Source organism: Pieris napi, chromosome 6 (assembly GCF_905475465.1).
Source record: "Pieris napi chromosome 6, ilPieNapi1.2, whole genome shotgun sequence".
Classification (NCBI taxonomy): domain Eukaryota; kingdom Metazoa; phylum Arthropoda; class Insecta; order Lepidoptera; family Pieridae; genus Pieris; species Pieris napi.
Genome location: NC_062239.1, coordinates 7,073,599 through 7,094,347, shown reverse-complemented (window position 1 = coordinate 7,094,347; position 20,749 = coordinate 7,073,599). Strand labels below are relative to the sequence as shown.

Sequence of the window (20,749 nt, the reverse complement as noted above, 5' to 3'; positions counted from 1 at the left end):
AAATTACGACACGTTTTATCTATCCTTTATGGCGAGGGCTATGTTCTAATTCGTAAAACTTGTTAAACAGATTCAGTTATCTCGTTTTACGCTTTCGCCGGATTTATAAGGGATTCGCTAATTATTCGCACCGGTGCTGGGGAGGTGACAGTATGTTCGAATACTTCATTTTACATGAATAAAATTAAGAAATGTGTTTTGAACTAGGAATTCTCACGTTTCATTAAAGTAAATATAGAAGGTATTTGAAAAGCATCTTAATATCATCATAAAGTCTCGTTATATCAAAGTGACGAACAAGCAGAGCGTGAACACGGGCGTGTGTGTTTAAATTGTTTGCTCATTATTTACTTGTCGAGGGAGCTTTAGCTTTGATTTTATTAATTATTTCATTACTTTATAAGTCTATAGACGTTATATACGCCTTCATATGTTTAATCATTAGTTTTTTAATTAAAAAGTGGCGCTACAACCTCTAGGTATTAGTCTTAGATAAATCTTTAGTATTCTTTTAGTTTGATTGGCTAGCAGGTGAACGTTTTTTTCACAGACCATCTATTTTTACGTCTAAGGTTTCTTTCGCCGTATGAACGAGTGTTCATTGCGTACATAGGAAGTCTATTAGTGTAGGGTTGAGGCGGTCGGTTAACCAAATTTTTATTGCATATACCAAAGGATTTTATTGTTAGCTGTGGAGATAATGCTTATTCAAAAATCAACAAAATATAACTCTCATGTCATTTTACTCTATAGGGCAACTTCAATATATCTATTGACGAACAGCGGTCTCTGATTTCAACCCTTCACCGACAGATTGTTAATACTGACCGCCGACGACCTAACGAGCTGTGACCACATGAATATTCACGTGTCCCCTGCACTGTGATACAAGGAATTAATTAATATCTGACACTGCTACTGTTACATTTAGATCAAAAGTTTTAGGTGAACATAACTTCACACAATTTTAAAAATCAATCCCAATATAACATTCGTAGCGGTATTGCCTAGGTTCACACTCGAACGTGGACAAAAATAGTGAGGAAACCGGCATGCCTTAGACCCAAAAAGTAGACCGTACAGAAGGCTGATGATACTAGCCTATTAGAATAAAAAAATCGGTTGCCTGTAAAGTCGGTTTACTGACGATAGTTGAACGTGAAAACGTCATAAAAAAATATTGATGGGATGGTTGCATTTTTCAAAAAAAAAATTGTTTATTTGTTTGATAGGTATTTTGTATGGATATAGAGAAGGAGGTAAATGGAAATCACAATTGAATTGATCAAGTTACATTTATTTGTACGCATAAATACAATTATGTCAATTTTTAATGGAACGCCTCAGAGCGAGGTAACGCCGCATGAGTCATGTTTTTTCGTGCGTGCAGCCGGCTCCATCGAATTATAAGACGTTGTCACGTCAAAACAAATGATCACGAAATAGATACTAAAGTCTGAGGCCCAAACCTAAGGTTGTAGCGTCACTAATTGTTTAATATAACAGCAAAGTACAAACATTAATTCCCTAAGTACTTTTTAAAACATTATTCAGTTAAAACCAGATGTGTCCGGGTCGTACAATATTATTACAATATTAAACAAATTCTATACCAGCCTCTTTGTGCGTATAATATAATTATTGGGAAATAGTTATAATTTTCATGGCGCGTGGCGTGTAGGATTACCGTTGAATACTTTTTGTTATGACTATATATTTCATTGTTGCAATTTCTTTTTTTAATACTATATTGGGAAGGTATAATTACGTCGTGGATGTGGTCAGGGTGCAGGGGTGTACGCGAGTGACGTATGATATGATTATTTACGCACGCGGGGGTTGACAAGAAGTGTGTAAATATATTTTTCAATTTATAAAACAGTATTTATAATAATACCTACGTATTTAGTAGAAAAAGAACATAAGTTTTATATTTAAAAAAATATTTATGCAACTAAGGCCGTTTTACTATCCTGTATATATTTTTTAAACCTGAAGAGAGAAATTAAATAACAAAAGCGAAGAACTTCACTTAAATGAATAGATAAATATACTTGTGATAATAAACGATCACTTTTGACATATCTTTGAGTGAACAATCAATTAATAAAAAGCGTCAGAGGGCTTTATCGAGGTTGACGCTATAAGAGATTGCGGCCTAAAAGACCGGGTGTAGGCCGCGGGGGTCGAACCCCGAATTTGAGGGTTAACACAAACCGCTAGTTAGGGGTTGTTTTGCTGTGGTTTACTGTGATCTGGTGATCTGTAAATGTTCTCAATTGTCTAATACCACATCCATAGAGGTTTGGTTTTTTAAAAATTCCAATTTTAAAATGTGCTTGTTGGCAACATTATTGATATTTTTATTCTTAAATAAACGTTTGCAATGGTCTAAAGGCGGAAACATACTACCAAAACGCGACGCCACACCACGCCATCCGACGCATGTCAGTACTTATCAATCCCATATATTTAATATGATCAGATGCACATAGACAACACGCCATGTGATCACACGCGGTAACATCCAATCGATTTGGATCGGCGTGTTGTGGATGTTGTGATGATGACGTCATGCGTCAATGCTTTCGAGTTTTTGACACTAATGTCAATTTATATACTTAGTTATTTTTGGATTTATTTGGCGAAATGAACAACGAACAATTAATTGAGTTGGTGAAACAATATTCTGTTTTATGTGACATGAGATTACCTCAATACAAGGACAAAAACAGGGAGTTAGGATGTTGTTAGTTTAATACAAATAACCTGCTAATCAATTCAGTTTACTAGAAAAATACAGGGTGGGCCAAAAAGATTTGCGAATTTGAAAAAAATATAATAAAAAAACTAAATACAATACACAAAATTTTTTATTTCAATTAAAATAGACATCTGGGAAATTTATTTCTTAAAAATAACATCATCCAGGTGTGCATCATTGCGCTGCAAACATTCCTCGAATCTAAACCTCAAATTGGTAAAAACTTGCTGGCACATTGCGCGGGGAATAAATAAGCTAAATGACTTTTGAATTTGCAAGCGTGTCGTGGTGTCGCGTGTTGGTAATGTGCACGATGGACATCGGGTGTCGACACGACACGTCGCGTCGCGTTTTAGTAGTATGTTTCCGCCTTAATACCATATTATTTTTTAAAGATTCTTATTTTAAAATATGGTCATTGCTGTAGTGATATCACTATAGTAGTATTTTAATTCTTACGACTAACACATTCCTAAATTTTCATTCAAAAATATTCCAATTTCAAAAACAAATTGCTATGACAATCATATTTTAATGCGTAATAAATTTTTGTTAGTAAACGAATTAGTACTGGGAGTAAAATTAAAATTGCCCATATAAAAGGACAGTTGTGTTTTAAAGCTCATTAAAAACTTGTTGGAATCGTTAATTTCAACGAGTCGTGATTTCCCGTTGGCTCGGGAACAAAGTTTTTCTTTTGTGCCTGTTTAATTGAGGATCTCTGTGGTACAGAGGCTGAATTAACCAAATGAGGGCGACACACCTTGTCTCCCTATACCTTAGTACATTCACATGCAAATTAACTTTAATATTCTATAGAAAATAGGAAGGTTTTAATGTTTTACGAGAATTGTATATAAAGATATTTTTCAAATATTTTATTTTCAACACATATCTAAAGAAATCTAAAGAAATTAATCGAATGCTAAGTTTGAAATTCTGATCTTAAAATAATAAAAAAAAATACGAAACACCAGATTTTAGCTTAAAACACGTAATCGCGAAGTGATTTTAAAAAAATGTAAAAATTAAAAAAAAAATATTTAGTCACGTCTAAAACATGGTTATTTCAATCTTAAATCTAAATTTCGATTAATAGTTAACTCCGAATGTCTCTGAGTTATCAAACGTAATTGCAAAATACGGTTAAATAGGTTTACCTAATAAGTGTACGAAGAACAATCCGGGAACGCACGACGCCATTAGTGGGACGTGGGCGTAATTAAAGAGCTACAGTACACTCTTGCTGAATTAAAAACAATTAACCGGCCGAAATGAGCACAATGGACGCGGGCTCACGATTCGCGCAGACATGCCACTGATTTTGTTAGTCTAAGTTTATTATATTGAAACTAGCTGACCCGGCAAACGTTTTGCCATACGATTATTACTAAACAAATAAAATAGCATTCCATTTCCAGTGGCGCTACCTTTTAGCGTTTCAGATATGTTTCGTGTTTATTTGTTTTTTCTATTAACAAAAATCGTCTTGGGGGCAAAGAATACACACATTTCTGCGTTTGTTTCGTTACAGAATCCAGCCTTCCATTCAGAAACAATTGTTAATATTCACTACAAAATTCCTTTAGATCAGAATATATTTTATAGCGATCAAAGCTTTCTTATATTTCACTAATTTACCCTTATTATTATTAAGCACTTGCACTGCCTTCGCGTTCGTTTTCTCTTAATATAATTTACTTAGACTACCTTTTGAGTAGCTACATACCAAATTACGGAACATTTTGATATTCTACTCAATAGAGACTGTTCGCTTTTCCGAATAAAACCCTTTTTACTAAATAAAACTTTTTTTTTTTAAATTTATCTCCTTATAATAATTCCTTTTTAGTATTTCTCTAGTAGGTGTTGCCATTTATAAAATCAATCACCGTCAAGCTAGCGTGTTAATCGGTCCGTCAAATTAGGTTTACATCGAGTCTCAAAACTGCTGAGCTGGCGCCCACACCGAGGGTGTAACGCCATTTACTTTTTTTACATTTTTTCACGCTCCGCGATTTCTATTTTCGATTAATGCGTTTCTATTAGCATTTTGGGATGAATATTCGCTCATTTAGAAAAATTACATTTTACAAAATCAGTGAAAATTTAACGGTAAAATTAAAATATATAGGGGAATAATCATAAGAAAACCGTTGCCTCTTTCAGAAAAGGACAAGGTTTATATTAATCAAAAGCACTGTCGAATTTCAAACTCAAAACAACCTAAATTCGTAAGAGAATATTTCTACAACGGCTGTTTTAAGAACGAAACTTCTTCAAAAAATTACTAAAAAATATTTCTCATGTAAAATAATTCTAATATGAAATTAGTATCGGATGAAATAAACTCACGGGTTGAGAGACATAAAGGACCAATCACAGACCACATTGATTAAATAAATTTAATAAAAAAACTTTCAACAATAACAATAGGGGTTAGATAATTACATGAGTGTCAGATTACGCCACGCGTCACATAAAGGGACTTTTGTGACCCTCACAATTATTGATCATTATCGATTTACACTGGATTATCAGCTTAACAGATTATTAAAAAATAGTAGACTGTTATCATAAGTTTAAAAATGCCATAGATAAAAACCACAGCTTATACGGCCTTTTTGCAGTTAAGTCTTGACATCGTTATCATTTTTTGCCGACGAGTATAATTCAAAATTCAAAAATCATTTTTCATTTAGGTAACACAAAATATACTTCTGAACGTCAATAAAGAAATAAATATTAAATGCTTCTAATTTTACATTTACTGCCAGTTCTCATCAATCAAGGGCGTAGAACGGACGAGAAGAACTGGCAATAAACTCTACGCCTCTCTTTTTAATCGCGTCTTATATTAGACAAAAACAAATTGTAACGAAACAGATACAGAACCTTTTTGTAAAATGTCGCGTAGAGCCTTTGATATCAAATTCTATTTTAATCTTTACATAAAAATAAATGACTTTTATTAAAAACTCCCTATTGAATTACTAAAATTTTCCTTAAGCTTAAGTAACCTAATTGTCTTTTAATTGTTAATGAATAACACTTAGTGCCTTGGCTGTACAAGTCCTATTTAGTATATAAAAAACTCTACCATATATTAAACCCCGAATAGGAGTCATTTTTAAAACAAAGAACAAAAACCCTTTCAAATCTGTAAGTACACAACAATGAAAGGACGTACCCACGATCCAGGGCTTTTGATCTAGAAATTTTCACTCCATTCGCCCGCACTGGCCATTATTTTACCCCGACTACGTTTTAGGGTTGATGGACGTTGATTTTTTATTATTCCTGGACTGACGGGTTGAAAAAAACATAATCCTTATCTTCGCAAATATACTTCGATAAAATAAACACAAACATAATTAAAACCACACCAACACGCTTTAAGAAAAGAGAGTTCCAATTCTTAAAAGGATGGCAACGCACTCGCGACTCCTCAGATATTGAGACTCCATGGGCGGCGGTATCACTTAACATTAGATGAGCCTCCTGCATGTTTGCCCCTGTTATATAATACAAAAATTAATACTACACAATTTGCACTAAAACAAAGTTAAATAATTGTCTCAAGTTACTTAATAATGTCTGAACCCAAATGATATTATCAAAGTTCTTCTCACATATTTATCAATATCGAATTTTAAATCGTAACCTCACATTGTGCAAATATACTTGACCGATCAGATCTTTAAAACCTTGCCATCAGCAGATCAAGACAATACATTGTCAAGTGTCATCAGTGTCAAGTTGGCAGTGATCTGGCCTGACGCCACGGCTTTATGACGCGATTAGCCTGTCATGTCAAAGTGCAAAGTGTCTATTGTCTCGTGCTCTATATTCTAAGGGCCTGTAAGAGCTTAAGTGACGATTTTTTTATAGTAACCTTAGTAAAATTAACTGTAAATGGCTTGCGTTTTAATTCAATGCTAAGGAACAATAGAGATAACTACGTAATTAATTTTTGTTTACGCAACGCTTCAAAGTCTAGTATGACTAGAAAACAAAAAATATGTATTTTAATGTTTTTTTAGTTTTAACTTCCTGCTGTTTACTTTAAGGTTGGCCAAAATTGTTTTTAGGGCCAACGAGTCAGACGAAAACTCTTAAATCAATCTGAGATTTTAATTCTTATTTTTGTTTTATAGTCTGTGGCTAACGTCAGTAATGATTTTATCACCTGTGCAAGAATCGACCCCTGAGCTTTAAATGCCAAAGTGCTCGGAGCGCACTCTGTCATCGCTCAATGCTCTTTGCGGAGATATGTTCATTCATCAAAAACTTGCTGAAGGCGTTTGTCGTGAAATTAAAACTAAAATCTTGTATTGTTTTACGTTTTCTTTTATACTCTTTGACGTTACGTATGTATAGTCTGAAACATATGATTGCTTGCGGAAAAATGGCGGATTTGGAATTTGGAACATACTTAGTTCATTCATTCAACGTTCTTTGTCCCATTATGTACGTTTATATAAAATTATTACGTGTTTTTCATGCAATAAATAAATGTTAGATTTATAACACCGACGTGCATTACACAATCGATTTTGAACTTTACATTATAGAAACAAGATCTATTTTTATTTAATTTTCTCTTTCCTTTAAGATATAAATGATATCGACTCGCGTTAAAACGCTTTTTGTTTATGAGATTGTTATTTCTAAAGCTGTATACATACTTCATGTTCCTATTAGATTATTAAATAACCCAAACTCAAGCATTTATTTATATCAAGACTATCGCCTTGATTGTTCTTAATGAATTGAATTTTCATACACGGGATTTTATGAAGATTATTTTAGTAGTATCGTAGTAGTAGTTAAACTATTGACTATATACAGTAGCAACCAAATCATTGATATTAAAAGACTTATGTGTCACACCACAGTAAATTATAAAACATAGAATTTAATAACGATTTAATTCCCTCATCACAATCTCTAGATTTAAAACAAGCATGTAGGCAGCTTTATAAGGTTTCTGAACGCTATAACACTTCGATTAAGTTTTACTTAGTGTCTGATAGGACTTGGTGTGAGATTAGACGCTTCTAAGTGCTAAGTGCTTGTTTATGTACTAGATTATTTTGTTCTTATTCATTATGATTACGGGACGATATGCGATGTACAAGAGCTTTGGAGTTTTATAAACAAATTAAATTTAACTTTATCGAAATAGAATTTGATATAGTCATCGTACAATACTCTTACAATACACAACAGAAGCCGTCGTAACTGAACTTTGGACACTATCTATGACACAGATGACACCGGCTGACACCGGTCGACATCGTTGACACTACGCTGACGTCGAGGACAGTGTGACCTATATCTAACTTGTATTTGATAATCCGTTATGTTATTATGAATGTAATTTGATTGCGATATTTGAATATGAAGAAACAGGATCAGTTTGTATAAAGTCTTGTAAATTTTTTGGGGTAATCAAGATTCTGATAATGATACGATTTTTCTAACATTAAACTCATTTTATCAGACACATATTTATATAATAAAGTCCATGGCCGTGTCTGTATAATCGGGATAAACTTAAAAAACACCGACCGTTTTCTTGTACGTCTAGTGATTCCTGAGGATATAAATTGACTGAAATATAACGATGTTTGTTGAAGAGACTTCAATAATATTCATGCAGGCGTGTTTAAAAGCTGGTAAATAGTATACTAGCTACCGCCCGTTTCGCCCATTTAATTCTCTTTGGCTTTAGTTATGTGTCGTTCAAATTATTCTATGAATAAATATGTTGTACGTTATTGCGAATTTGTGGATTTAGGATTAAGATGTAAAGTCGGTAGCCACAGGTGACGTCGTAAACCAGACGGTATCGCCACCCGCCGCGTTGTTTATGCCACACTGTCGCGTCTGATCGCACGATAGTGTGCTTTCGCCTTTACTTATGTGTCGATGGTAGATGTGTCGAAATTATTGTTTTTGGTTACACAACTTTAAGTGAAATATTTAGGGTATTTTTGGCACGTATATTAATTGAGGTATAATAAAAAGGGCATTGTATGAAACGCAAAATTTAATTCAATAAAATTTGCACATTGCAAGAAAGAAAAAAGTCAAAGGCACGTGTCAATTTTGACGTTAACACCCCGAAGAGACCCGCGGTCAGATCACAAAAAACCATTGTGATAACAAAACCCTATTTACAAATACTCGCCAGCCCGCCCACTCAAAAGGTGTTTATTTAAAATTTTCGCAACACAATACAGATGCCATATTTTTTTCTTTTCGCGCCATTTAATGCTATTTGGAACCATTAGAATGTAATGCTTTCTTTGCAACTGTCAGTGTCAAAACTGACAAAAGTAAACTCTGTGTCTATGGCGATAATGTGCGGCATTCTTGTATCCGATTTTTTATTATATTTTTTTTCACAACACGTGTTTATGGACTGCAATTTGAGGCTATTCATTCTTTTTTTGAATTTTATACACTTTATTGCTTTTCAATATTGTCACTATCACTAATAATTTTAACTGTCTTTTATGATCTGTGTCGAATACAAGTAGGTTGTTCTATGGGAAATTAGTTTTAATATAAATAAATATGGCAATGCTATTACGAGTAGTTATTAAGACTAAGAGGATGGCTTTTAGAAAAGTCACTTTTATTAATAATATATTAAATTCTGTATAAATGTTATACTTACGCATGTCAACGGCTCTAAAAAAATACATTAACTTTTTAGTCCTCCATGATGTACTAATACGTGTTATTATATTTGTTTACGGTTCCAACAAACAGAAGTGAACTGTGAACATCTCAGATCTCGATAAGGAAGGGTGCTGATTGGAATCGCGGTGACAAACACCCAGAGCATTGTGGGTGCTAAATTTGTTTCTCCATTTCCGATCTCCTCACAAGATTATTTTACAGAAAAGGCGCATTGTTAGAAACCGGGACTGTTTATTGTGTCCTAAATTCATTGTTAAGTAATTTTGCCAAACGTCTAAAATAATGTAATGTTATGGATACAGACTTAGATAATATTATTATTTATTATCTAAGTTATCAGTGTATTAGTTAGAATACTGTACATTAGTTATTTTAAATGACTAATGTATATCAATAGTAAAATCGGTGAAAAAGTAATTGTAAGTCGTACAGATTTCTGCAATACTTTTCAGTGTAGTAATATCAAATTCCATTTTTAAATCTTAAAAATATAAGCACATAAGTTTAATAAGATCGAATCAAAAAAGGTCCATTATGTCCACAGACTATTGTTCGATAATGTTCTATTCTCTATGATCCGACTACGCAAACATCTGCTCTACGCCTACGATGCTTTTGTAAAACCTCTGTAAACTTTTGTTTACGCTATTTGTTGTTATCTATGTTGAGATTGATGATTTATTATCTACGGAACAGTAGCATCATATCGTTCGTATTCACACTTTATAGAGCAGACATTACTGGATTTCCCTATAAATAAGTGCATGTAAAAATATTATCATTTTGTTCACAGGTCGAAGTCGAACTGCGTTATATTAATTTTTCATATTTGAATATAGTAAAATCATGATATGTTAGATTAGAAAACCAGTGTTATTTGTATAAATATTACCATAGCAGTCTTGTTAAGGAACGCGACAAATGCATATAAAATTAGTTTTTCAACTTAATTTTTATGTTGGTTAACGTTAGGCTATCTAATAACTGGCGAGTCCATTTATGAGCCGCGGCAGCAAATACCTCAACGTTCTCTCGCCATTGACGTTGTTTGCTCTCGAGAGCTGAACTTGCGTTACCGCTCGGGTCATGATCAAGAAACTCTACGTTTTTAATATATATACTTCCAAAAGCATGATTCTATACATTCTATACTTACCCGCATGTACCGTTTAATAAACGTATTTTATTTTTATATAAATTAAATGAACGAATGCGGGCAGCAAATGATCTCGATCATCACCCTTTCGATAGTATTTAATGACTTACGACACGCTTAATCTCTGGGAAAAGGCATTTTATATGTAAGTTGTATCAATTATTAAGAAATAAAAAAAAACATCGGCGCTACACAAGCCGTCGACTTTTTGCATCTTACCCCTTGGCCACAGTCACCTGCGGCGCGGTTTGCGGTGCGGTTTGCGGCGCGCAAAGCGGTGAGCGGTAAAAACAAATTGAGCAAATTGTATGAAGTATGCCACAGCTATCGGCGACGCGCATTGCGGTGCTACCTGCGGCGCGGTGGCTACCCGCGCGTCGGCGGCGGCGACGGCCTGCGCGGCGTGCGAGTGAAACAAATGCACTCGGGAGTATCGAGGCGGCCACAGCTCAGAGCGGCGCGCGCAGCGGCAGAGGTGGACGCATTTAGCATCGCGCGACCAAAACAAATAATTTTGTTTTTATCGCGCATTGAGCTCATATAAAATAATGGATACAGAACAATTTATTAGTGAAATACTGAGTAGACCAGCAATATGGATGTCAAACATCCACATCATAAATATAGGCATGTTATAAAAAAATTGTGGGACGAAATAAAACTAACTAATATACTCTAAGAGCTTGGCCACAGTTTCTGGCGGTGTGGAGCGCGGCGCGGCGAGAGGGTCTGCGAGAGGCGCGGTTTGCGGTGGTATGCCACAGCTTGACCAGCTGCGACCGCGGCGGCATCAGCGGTGGACGTATTTTTTTTTATTTCGACCCACAATTTTTTTATAACATGCCTATATTTATGATGTGGATGTTTTGACATCCATATTGCTGGTCTACTCAGTATTTCACTAATAAATTGTTCTGTATCCATTATTTTATATGAGCTCAATGCGCGATAAAAACAAAATTATTTGTTTTGGTCGCGCGATGCTAAATGTGTCCACCTCTGCCGCTGCGCGCGCCGCTCTGAGCTGTGGCCGCCTCGATACTCCCGAGTGCATTTGTTTCATTCGCACGCCGCGCAGACCGCCGCCGCCGCCGTCGCGCGGGTAGCCACCGCACCGCAATGCGCGTCGCCGATAGCTGTGGCATACTTCATACAATTTGCTCAATTTGTTTTTGCCGCTCGCCGCTTTGCGCGCCGCAAAACGCGCCGCAAACCGCGCCGCAGGTGACTGTGGCCAAGGGGTAAATACGTCCACCGCTGATGCCGCCGCGGTCGCAGCTGGTCGAGCTGTGGCATATCACCGCAAACCGCGCCTCTCACAGACCCTCTCGCCGCGCCGCGCTCCACACCGCCAGAAACTGTGGCCAAGCTCTAGGCAAGCCGGTTTCCTTCACCGTTCGAGCGAATGTAAAATGCGCACATAGAAAGAAAGTCCATTGGTGCACAGCCGGAATCGAACCTTCGACCTCAGGGATGAGAGACGCACGCTGAAGCAACTAGGCCAACATTATTATCAACGTCAAATATTACATAATTCTAATAATGTTAAATTCATTAATCCCATTGTAATTAAATACAAAGTTTTTATTTCTTTTAAACTACAAAAACCTCGAGACGCTGATATATAAATGAATTAAAATAATTGTTGAAAATAGTAAGGTACTTGATCGTTTGAATTAAGAATGCGAACGTTCTTAGTAACGGACGTAATGGCGCCCAGCGTGCGCGCATCATGAGCGTTTATTACTGCAATGGAACATTGATTTACCGGGTCAAATCTGTTGACACTACCATCAATACTATTTAAGCCACTAAAATGTTACCCCAACCTAACTGATTCATTATCAAACTATGCATCAGACCTTCGAAATCAACTAATAAGTTGTAATAACCAAGCCCCTTACGCGTGAAATTTTTAAGACAAAACATACTTTTAATATAGGAATATAAAACCTCTTTTCTGTATAAATATACTACTTCGATTTCTTACGGCAATGCTGGCCTTTCAAAAATATGTGAAATGTAAAAGATATATTTCCTTTACTTCTAAACTAGTAAAACCTAACAAAAAATCATATCGGAAATGCTTGAATCTTATGCAACGTTTTCAATCATTGAATGAAATAATTCCATTCACCCGTCTTACTCATTACGGGTCATAGAGTCCCGTGTTTACCGAGCAACCGCTGGGTCGTATCAATTAAACTATATTACATTGTTACAATGACGAACGCTGGGTTAATTGCTATTGGGATGTCTCCTTGTGATCTTTGAGACCAAAGATCAGGATTATTTATCGTACACCTTTTCATTCCTTTCTTAAATGATAATTACTGGGTTAGAAATGCAATGCAAATTGTCAAGTGACAGCCAATACTCAGCTGTCAAATATATTTTTCGATTGTCAATTTCAGTGCGTAAAGTTGTTTATTATTTTACTTTAACATTGCGTTGCTTTGATTAGAGTTACTTACGATCTTTCAACTTTTTATTTCTCGTATTATAAGGTAATCACTAGGTATCATACATATTGTATTCTTAATGTAGTATTTCCTGGCCGGGTTGTGTAAGTTCAAACTGCGTAATACGCATCAATTACAACATTTTATCACGGACATCTGTCGCTGAGAACGGACAATTATTAATGGAAGTTAGTACAATTGGCCTTACGTCACCCACCAAGGAGGCGGGACAGGAATTAAAATTGATAGCGGTCATCTAGTTATAAAAATCTAGGACACCTTAATTGTGACGTGACGTTTTTAATTATAAATTTAACTACAAGGCTGAGAAAGAACACGTATAAATTCTTAGTTACCATGAAAATGAATCAATACTATCTGTATTAAAAAACGGGTCGTAAATAGAAACCTTCAACAAAGACGAAGAATATAATAGATACACATAGAGAGTGTTCAGAAGAGTTGTTTGGTTAGATCCCTCCTGCCTTGTTTCATCACCGTACGAGCCGTATTAACGCAAAACTTCATCCGCATCACCTCGATGGCTGGGAGTCTTCCACGGTCTGCATCACTAGACATTTTCTTTTCCGAACTAGCGAATTGTGGAATCGACTCCCGGTGGGGCCAAAAGGCCGGCAACGCACCCGCTCAAATGGCTGACCATGGGCTGCCCTTTGACGGTCCTTTTTGGGCGTCTCGTAGGCTAGTTTTTTTGCAATTTTACAATTATGTTAGTTTTATATGGAAGTTATCCCATCACTGTATAACTTACGTAATTCATGTTTATATTGTACGTATATACATACTCGTAGCTAGTAACATCCAACTGTACCATCTCCAGACATTAAGAAGCTAGTTGTTCTAGTACCGCAATTAATACTTGTGTCGAAAACGCTTGTCTACAAGTGGGTTAATTTTTTAATAACACCTCTGTCACTAAACCGTCAGTTATAATTTTTTAAAGTGGTCACTTTGTTACGCGTGCACGAACAACATTAATTTTAATTCTCAAACAGCAATTATTCAACAAACACTATCACGTTTAATCAAGTTTAATGAAATCTATTACTTTTTGTTTTGGGTCTAACAGCTTTGTTTTGTCTAAATCTTCGATAAACTCTTCTTCTTTATTTAAATCCTTCTTCATTACTGAAGGTTTGGGGTTGGATAATTTCCTCTATTCCCCTCTGTTTTATGCCTTAGCATCTGTGTCATACTAAGGCTTATCTTCTTCTTAGTCAGTCGCACTCTTCATTTCTGAAGGTCGTGTTAGTGGCGCCGCACAACTTCCTCCGCTCTCCCCTGTCTTGGGCAAGCCTCTGCGTCTGGGTAATGGTAAGACCCGTAAGGTCCTTAACTTAATCGGTCTAGCGAGTAGGGGATCGGCCTCGAGGTTTGGTGCCCTCCACTCTGCCAGTCACGATAGTTTTTCTAGACTTTCTGGATCTCTGCCATGTCCCAAAAATACCTTAAAAGGACCTTAAATTGTATGGTCTTTATTAATACTTTTTAAAATCTTTTCTAATACTACATGTCAAAGACAAAAACAGATGACAATCAGCCAAGACAGTATGTGAAATCCCGTAGCTGTTTGGCTGGAAATTTAAAAACACCATTCATGATTTTTGCTATAGGCAAATAAGCACAGCTTTTACCGTCAAACCTAAAACGTCGAGAATCGAGCACCCCAAGAGCTGGACCAACTTTGCCAAAGTTGGACGGCTAAACGGTCGCATATCACATTCACATTCCACGCAATACTCATCAACTTCAGCAGACATCTGCTCGGTATCATAATGACCCTTTTGTTTACCGCGTCATTTCTTCCTTCTGTATAACAATAAAAAATATTAATGTACAGTACTGTCGGCCAAATGTACCGCGCTGGGGTCCTAATCGCATTAAGACGGCCTGCGACCGTTCACGGGTTATTATCTTTATACGTTTTTATTTCGGGGGCTGAATAACGGAAAGGATTAATGTTGAACAACATTTCCTTGAGAGATTGAATAGTTGAATGCATTAATGTTATTGCCATTTTGTTTTGTAATCTAATTTAAATATTTTAAGGATCTTAAATTTGGCAAGCTTTTTAAATATAAAGAACACTATAGATAGTTCTGACTTATCGAAATTAGCTTTCAACAAAGGTAAATGAAATACAGTGTAAACTCTTTATAACGTCATTCGTTATAATGAAATAACGTAAAAATGAGTTAGATTAAAAACATTAATTCACTCTTTTTAACGTAACAGTTACAACTATTACGAATAAATATTTTCATATTTAGACATCACCAACATACTTAAGTGTAATTGTTTTTATAAGCTTTCAAAACTAACCTATTGAGATGCCGAAATTTCTAAAAGAGACACCATAAACAGCCTTCTCGCCTTTGTTATTGTTAATTGCATTAACACTATTTCCATTAACACTATGTGCCATTATTCTTAGATTACAATGCCTGTAGGAAATTTTTAACGCATGGTGCGTCACCTATCTATTATATATTAATCATCTTTTTGTTTTTCTCTTAGAGACTTTAATATAGTGACTGTATTATAATAGCCTAGTTTGGCTATAAATTCCTATTATATACTCAAACCAAACAGTTTTCTATTACTCCTTCTTTTAGTGCCTCTCCATTACTGGAGGTTGGCCGTTAGTCTCTTGTTAGTTGTTCTGTGCCAGATGCAGCAACTCTTCCGCAATCGCAATACCCGTCTTCTCCCTAACGTTGCGAAGTCATAACTTTTTCCTTCTACCAAGACGCTGTTTACTCTGGATTTTATTCATTATAATCAATTGAAGGAGGTGGTAGCGGTTTCTATTACTAAAACCTATCAAAATGTATGACAAAGATTACTATCATTTCTCATACCCACTAAAGTCAATGAACATCTTACTAAAGACACTGAAGGTGCCTGTCATAAACTACTAGCAAATTTATGTGAATTACATACGTTACATTATTTACGATCTTGGAGGCGTTATTGGTACACGTTGTTTACTTAGCACATGGCTGCTAATTACTCATTAAACTAACGCTACAACTAACACATTTCTATACTTTATGAGCTCATTACATTGTCTATGACGTAATAATAATAATAAAGCCACTTTAATTCCAATATGTCAAAAAAATATTACATATCAAATGGGTGTTAGTTTTTTATTATACTATGTAATTGCAGTATATTACACAATGTCTTTAAAAAACATAATCTGTGTAAAATTAACATATACGTATCTATCATTTTAATAATTTGAAATATCCGTTATGCGGCATCTCTTCTGTTTTATAAAAAGTAAGATTTTAAAATAGTTTAATTACAAATTAATGTAATATAAAAACGATTATTAGACATAAATATATCTCGTTTCATTCCTTTCTATATTATTCCCATTTCTACGACCATAACGTTTTAAAGTACAAATAAACAGTACTTAATGTACTGTAAATTGTTATCTACCTTCCTTTATGATTCTGAAATGTTATTCTTAATGTTATGCAAAATACAGGTTTCTTAGGGAGTATTTTCTATGAAGTGACTTCGTCCCATTTTAATAAATTGAACAATAACCATTTTTATTTCCTTCCAGATGCCTGCGGACTCTCTGATGTTCCACACATAGAGAGCTTACAAGAAAAGTCCCAGTGCGCGCTCGAAGAGTACTGTAGGAGTCAGTACCCAAACCAGCCCACGAGATTCGGGAAACTACTACTAAGACTGCCTTCCCTTCGAACTGTCAGTTCTCAAGTAATAGAACAGCTATTCTTCGTAAGGCTAGTAGGAAAAACGCCCATAGAGACTCTCATTCGGGATATGCTACTATCAGGCAGCTCCTTCTCGTGGCCGTACATGGCGACCATGTGACATACAATGTGGCGCCAGCTAGCGGCGGCATGATCCACGCCTTACGGCTTCCCGCCGTATCTGCCCAGCCAGCGACTCGACTTTCGGTATCGCGACGCGTCCGAAGACGCCGTGACGTCATCCAGCGAGGTGCCAGAAGAGCCGAACGCGGCCGAAGACTACTTCGGGAGGAGCAGAGACAGCGACAGAGCCGATCCTTGTCCCACATTCGATCCTTCAGCATTCTATGCGCCGAAACATGACGAAACCAGTGATACGCAAAAAGCTCAAAAGACTCTAATGATTGACAATTTGTTAAATATTCGAAGCGAAACGTGCTCCCAATCCGATTTGAAGTAGATTCCGGGGTCAGTAGTGTCTTAGTTGGAGTTTTGTTCCTCTGTATTATATTTAGGCTAGATATTTAATGTAAATAAAATTCTATTATTGTAAATGTATATTTAAGATAAATGAGGCGTTTTCTACGGTGTTCACTGATTTATAAATCAAAGAAATTAAGTCGGAAATTGTTTATGGTTAGGTTTGAAAGGCAATATTTGTGCAATGTGAGAATGTGTATAGTGAATAGAATAATGGGTGAACCTTAATATAATTTTCTTTATTACTGTATATGTTTTACTACTTTTATACTTTATTATTGTATAACATACAGCCTTAAATATTTATTTTTTCTTTTATAGATTGTTTCTTGGTGCTGTCTTTAATTTACGAAAATGTATAATTCCGACGTGCATTTATAACACTTTTATAACGTTTAGCAAAGTCCTGAGATATCTTCTGATTTACAAAACAACATTTATTAAGATGGCAAAAGAAAAGTTTTCATATTTTTAGTTTCCAAATGCATGTATAACGATGTATATAATCTATTATGCAAAATCTGACTTAGCAGATGCATAGTTGAAGTGGTTATCTCAAAAATGTCACACTAAAAACTATTATTCTCAAACATACCGTATCGGTTACCATGGTTACCATCCTTTTTCATGGACGAAGCATCGTAACCATGGTAACAGATTCTCAGATAAGTACGACTTTCAATTTTATTTTAAATAAATTGAAATAATAATTTTTCGTAATTCAGTGCAAGTCTGAAGTTTGAAGATATCGTGGGAGTTTACTAAAAATTAACAACGTAAACCATTTCAAATTTAATATTATTTTATAATTTTGTACGTTTGATAGTTAGAATTTGATTGATAATAAACAATAGAAACGCGCACATATACTCAAAAATACTGTCCTTACATCTGAGACAAAAATATGTATTAAAAAGCGTGTTTATCAGATTTTTAGTTTTTAGAATTTTGCATACACATTCTTTAAACTTTTGCATTTGACTAAGATAAGTTGTTTCCAGTGTGTACCAAATTCTACATTAAATAATTAATTCAAATATGTAAAAACCTTTGGTATTCTATTATTTAAATATTCTATATCTATCCTGCCAAACTAAAATAAATGAAAAGCAATGTAATTAATGCAATAATAAATGTACAGTCATTGTTATGTATGTGTGAGTCTCTGGAGTTGTAAAGACATACTGAGATAATAAAGAATGTCTTTCTGAAGTATTTTGTTTCAATCTCCTTAAATTTTCTCAAATCTCGTATATTTAAATTACGAACATCAATTTAGAAACTATTTAGAAATGGAATATAGGAAAATAAGGACCGTATATAATGCTGTAATATCCAAAAGGGAATACGATTAATATAATATATATCATTACTAGCTTAGTGGCTAGAATCAATATTGTCTGGTCATTGATTGGTCATGTTTTTACATTAATGTTAACATACCTAACGGCTAGGCATTATCTAATAGGGCTCCATTACCTATAGGATAACGTTATGGAAGACTTGATAAAGAAGGCTGGCTAGAAATAATTATCAATATGACGCCAAGACTTTAAATTCGTTGTATGCGCGAAATAGACGGGTTTCGTCAAAACAGAAATATGATACACTAAAAATCGTGTAATATAACAAATCAGCAAGGGCATTAGCGGTCATCAGATCGATACGATTACATCGAGTCGATTTAACATCGAATTAATGAGCGGGTATCAATTACAGGTAGCTCTTATGTAAACTCACGCGATGCAATGCGATACTTCGCTACTGTGATTCTAAATTATTATCGATTCTGATGAAAGATACGAGAAGTTTTGAAGTTATATCTCATGTAATACTTTTATCATACAAAGTGTAGTTTTAGTATTGCTTTGCAAACAGCGATAGAAATCTAGATACTATAAAGATGTTGGTAGTACACTTAAATATGCGGCGGTTAAATAGGCATCTGGAAGGCACTCCAATAGGCCGCATCTTACATCAGGCGGGATTATGGCCAATCTTTTTAGTTTTGTATAAAAAAAAACATAGGCCAGAAGGGTTAAGATATTAAATTATAATTAAGAAACTTATATTTATGTTGAAGATGTTGCTCACTTAACTTAAATAAAAGTAATACACGCGATAGCAGTCTATAACTCAAGGAAGGGCTAGATTCTATACTTGCCCAGACCTTTAGACTTCAAATTATGGTCAGTTTTCGAGGACATGGCTCAAAACGGCACGGCGACATTGAGTCTCTTAAAAAGTCTCTCGAGGAAGCAGTTGCGAAATTTCCCTTGGAAACAGCGCGTAAATCCATAGATTCGTGGCCAAACAGATGGAGAACAGTAACATTTTTTGATGTTTTCACTGAACTTTAATAAATATGTAAGTATAAATTTTAATAATGTTACATTACTTCATTAAAAAAATGCATTTTCATTTGTACTAATACAATTTAAATTAATTATGAATGAAATTAATCTCATTAAGCAAGCGCTTGAAAATTGTGGTCCTAACTCCTATATACAAAAAGACTTCGGTACCTAGCTTTTTATCAAACGAAAGTGTTTTCGTTTCAAATATTAACCCTGAATAAGGCGGTTTGATTGACAGAAATGATTGTGCAATACCAGCACTGATATGACAAGAACATTCATTCGTCGCAGGTGTGGAGAAGTCACCAACTGCTGGTCACGCCGAGTGCGCCTTTTGTTTAATGACAATTACTCGGCGGAAGCCAGTTGGGGTTGAAACAGTCCACAGTTGGTGTTTGATTTATAGTTAAGTAAAACAAAGAACATTATTTCGACGGATAAATCACGCCTTTGGGGCTTTGACAAACTTTGAATTTTTTAATTCAAAACGAAAGCCAAGTTTAAAATAACAATATGCCATTAAATTTAATGCTTAAATCTATTAAATATGTAAGTAAAGAATTCTATAGTGATGCGACCAGGTTCACTTAGAAAAGAGTGCAGGATTAATAAATATAGTTGTAAAGAAACTAAAAAACACGCTTTTAAAGCACATCAAACTAAAAAGTGAAAAATAATTCCTAATTTAGGCTGAAAATGGTAATGAACAAAAAATACTGGTATTACTGTGAAAAAGCGTGGGTTGCTCGATAGACGAAAAATATGGCATACATACATACATACATACAGCTGAAGCTAATATAAAGCGTGTAAAAAGAAGACAGCATTCCAGCCTTATTTGTGTTATGTAAACGGAAATACTTTATTTTGCCGAGGATCTAAGCGACTATAAGTGAACTATAGGTGTTTTAACGCCTGTGTCTAGTACTATTTTTTTTTTAATTTCTCTTGTATTGTTGCAATCATTTCATTTAGGTACGCGACGAGAACTCTTGATAGATATGTCTATACCAATGTTATAAAGTTTTAGAGATTGTAGGGGAACCTTGGATCAACGA

The 20,749-nt window shown here is 35.0% G+C and overlaps 1 protein-coding gene across 2 annotated transcripts in view; it reads left to right on the top strand.

The window, feature by feature from the left end:
• Positions 1–18,546, top strand: part of LOC125050191 (COUP transcription factor 2) — a 72,371-nt gene extending 53,825 nt beyond the window's left edge. For both annotated transcript variants that reach the window (XM_047649844.1, XM_047649843.1), the window contains one exon: positions 16,701–18,546. In XM_047649844.1, the coding sequence (XP_047505800.1) occupies positions 16,701–16,975 (275 nt within the window). In that variant the 3' untranslated portion in view covers positions 16,976–18,546. The remainder of the gene's footprint in view (positions 1–16,700) is intronic.
• Positions 18,547–20,749: the final 2,203 nt, after the last annotated feature.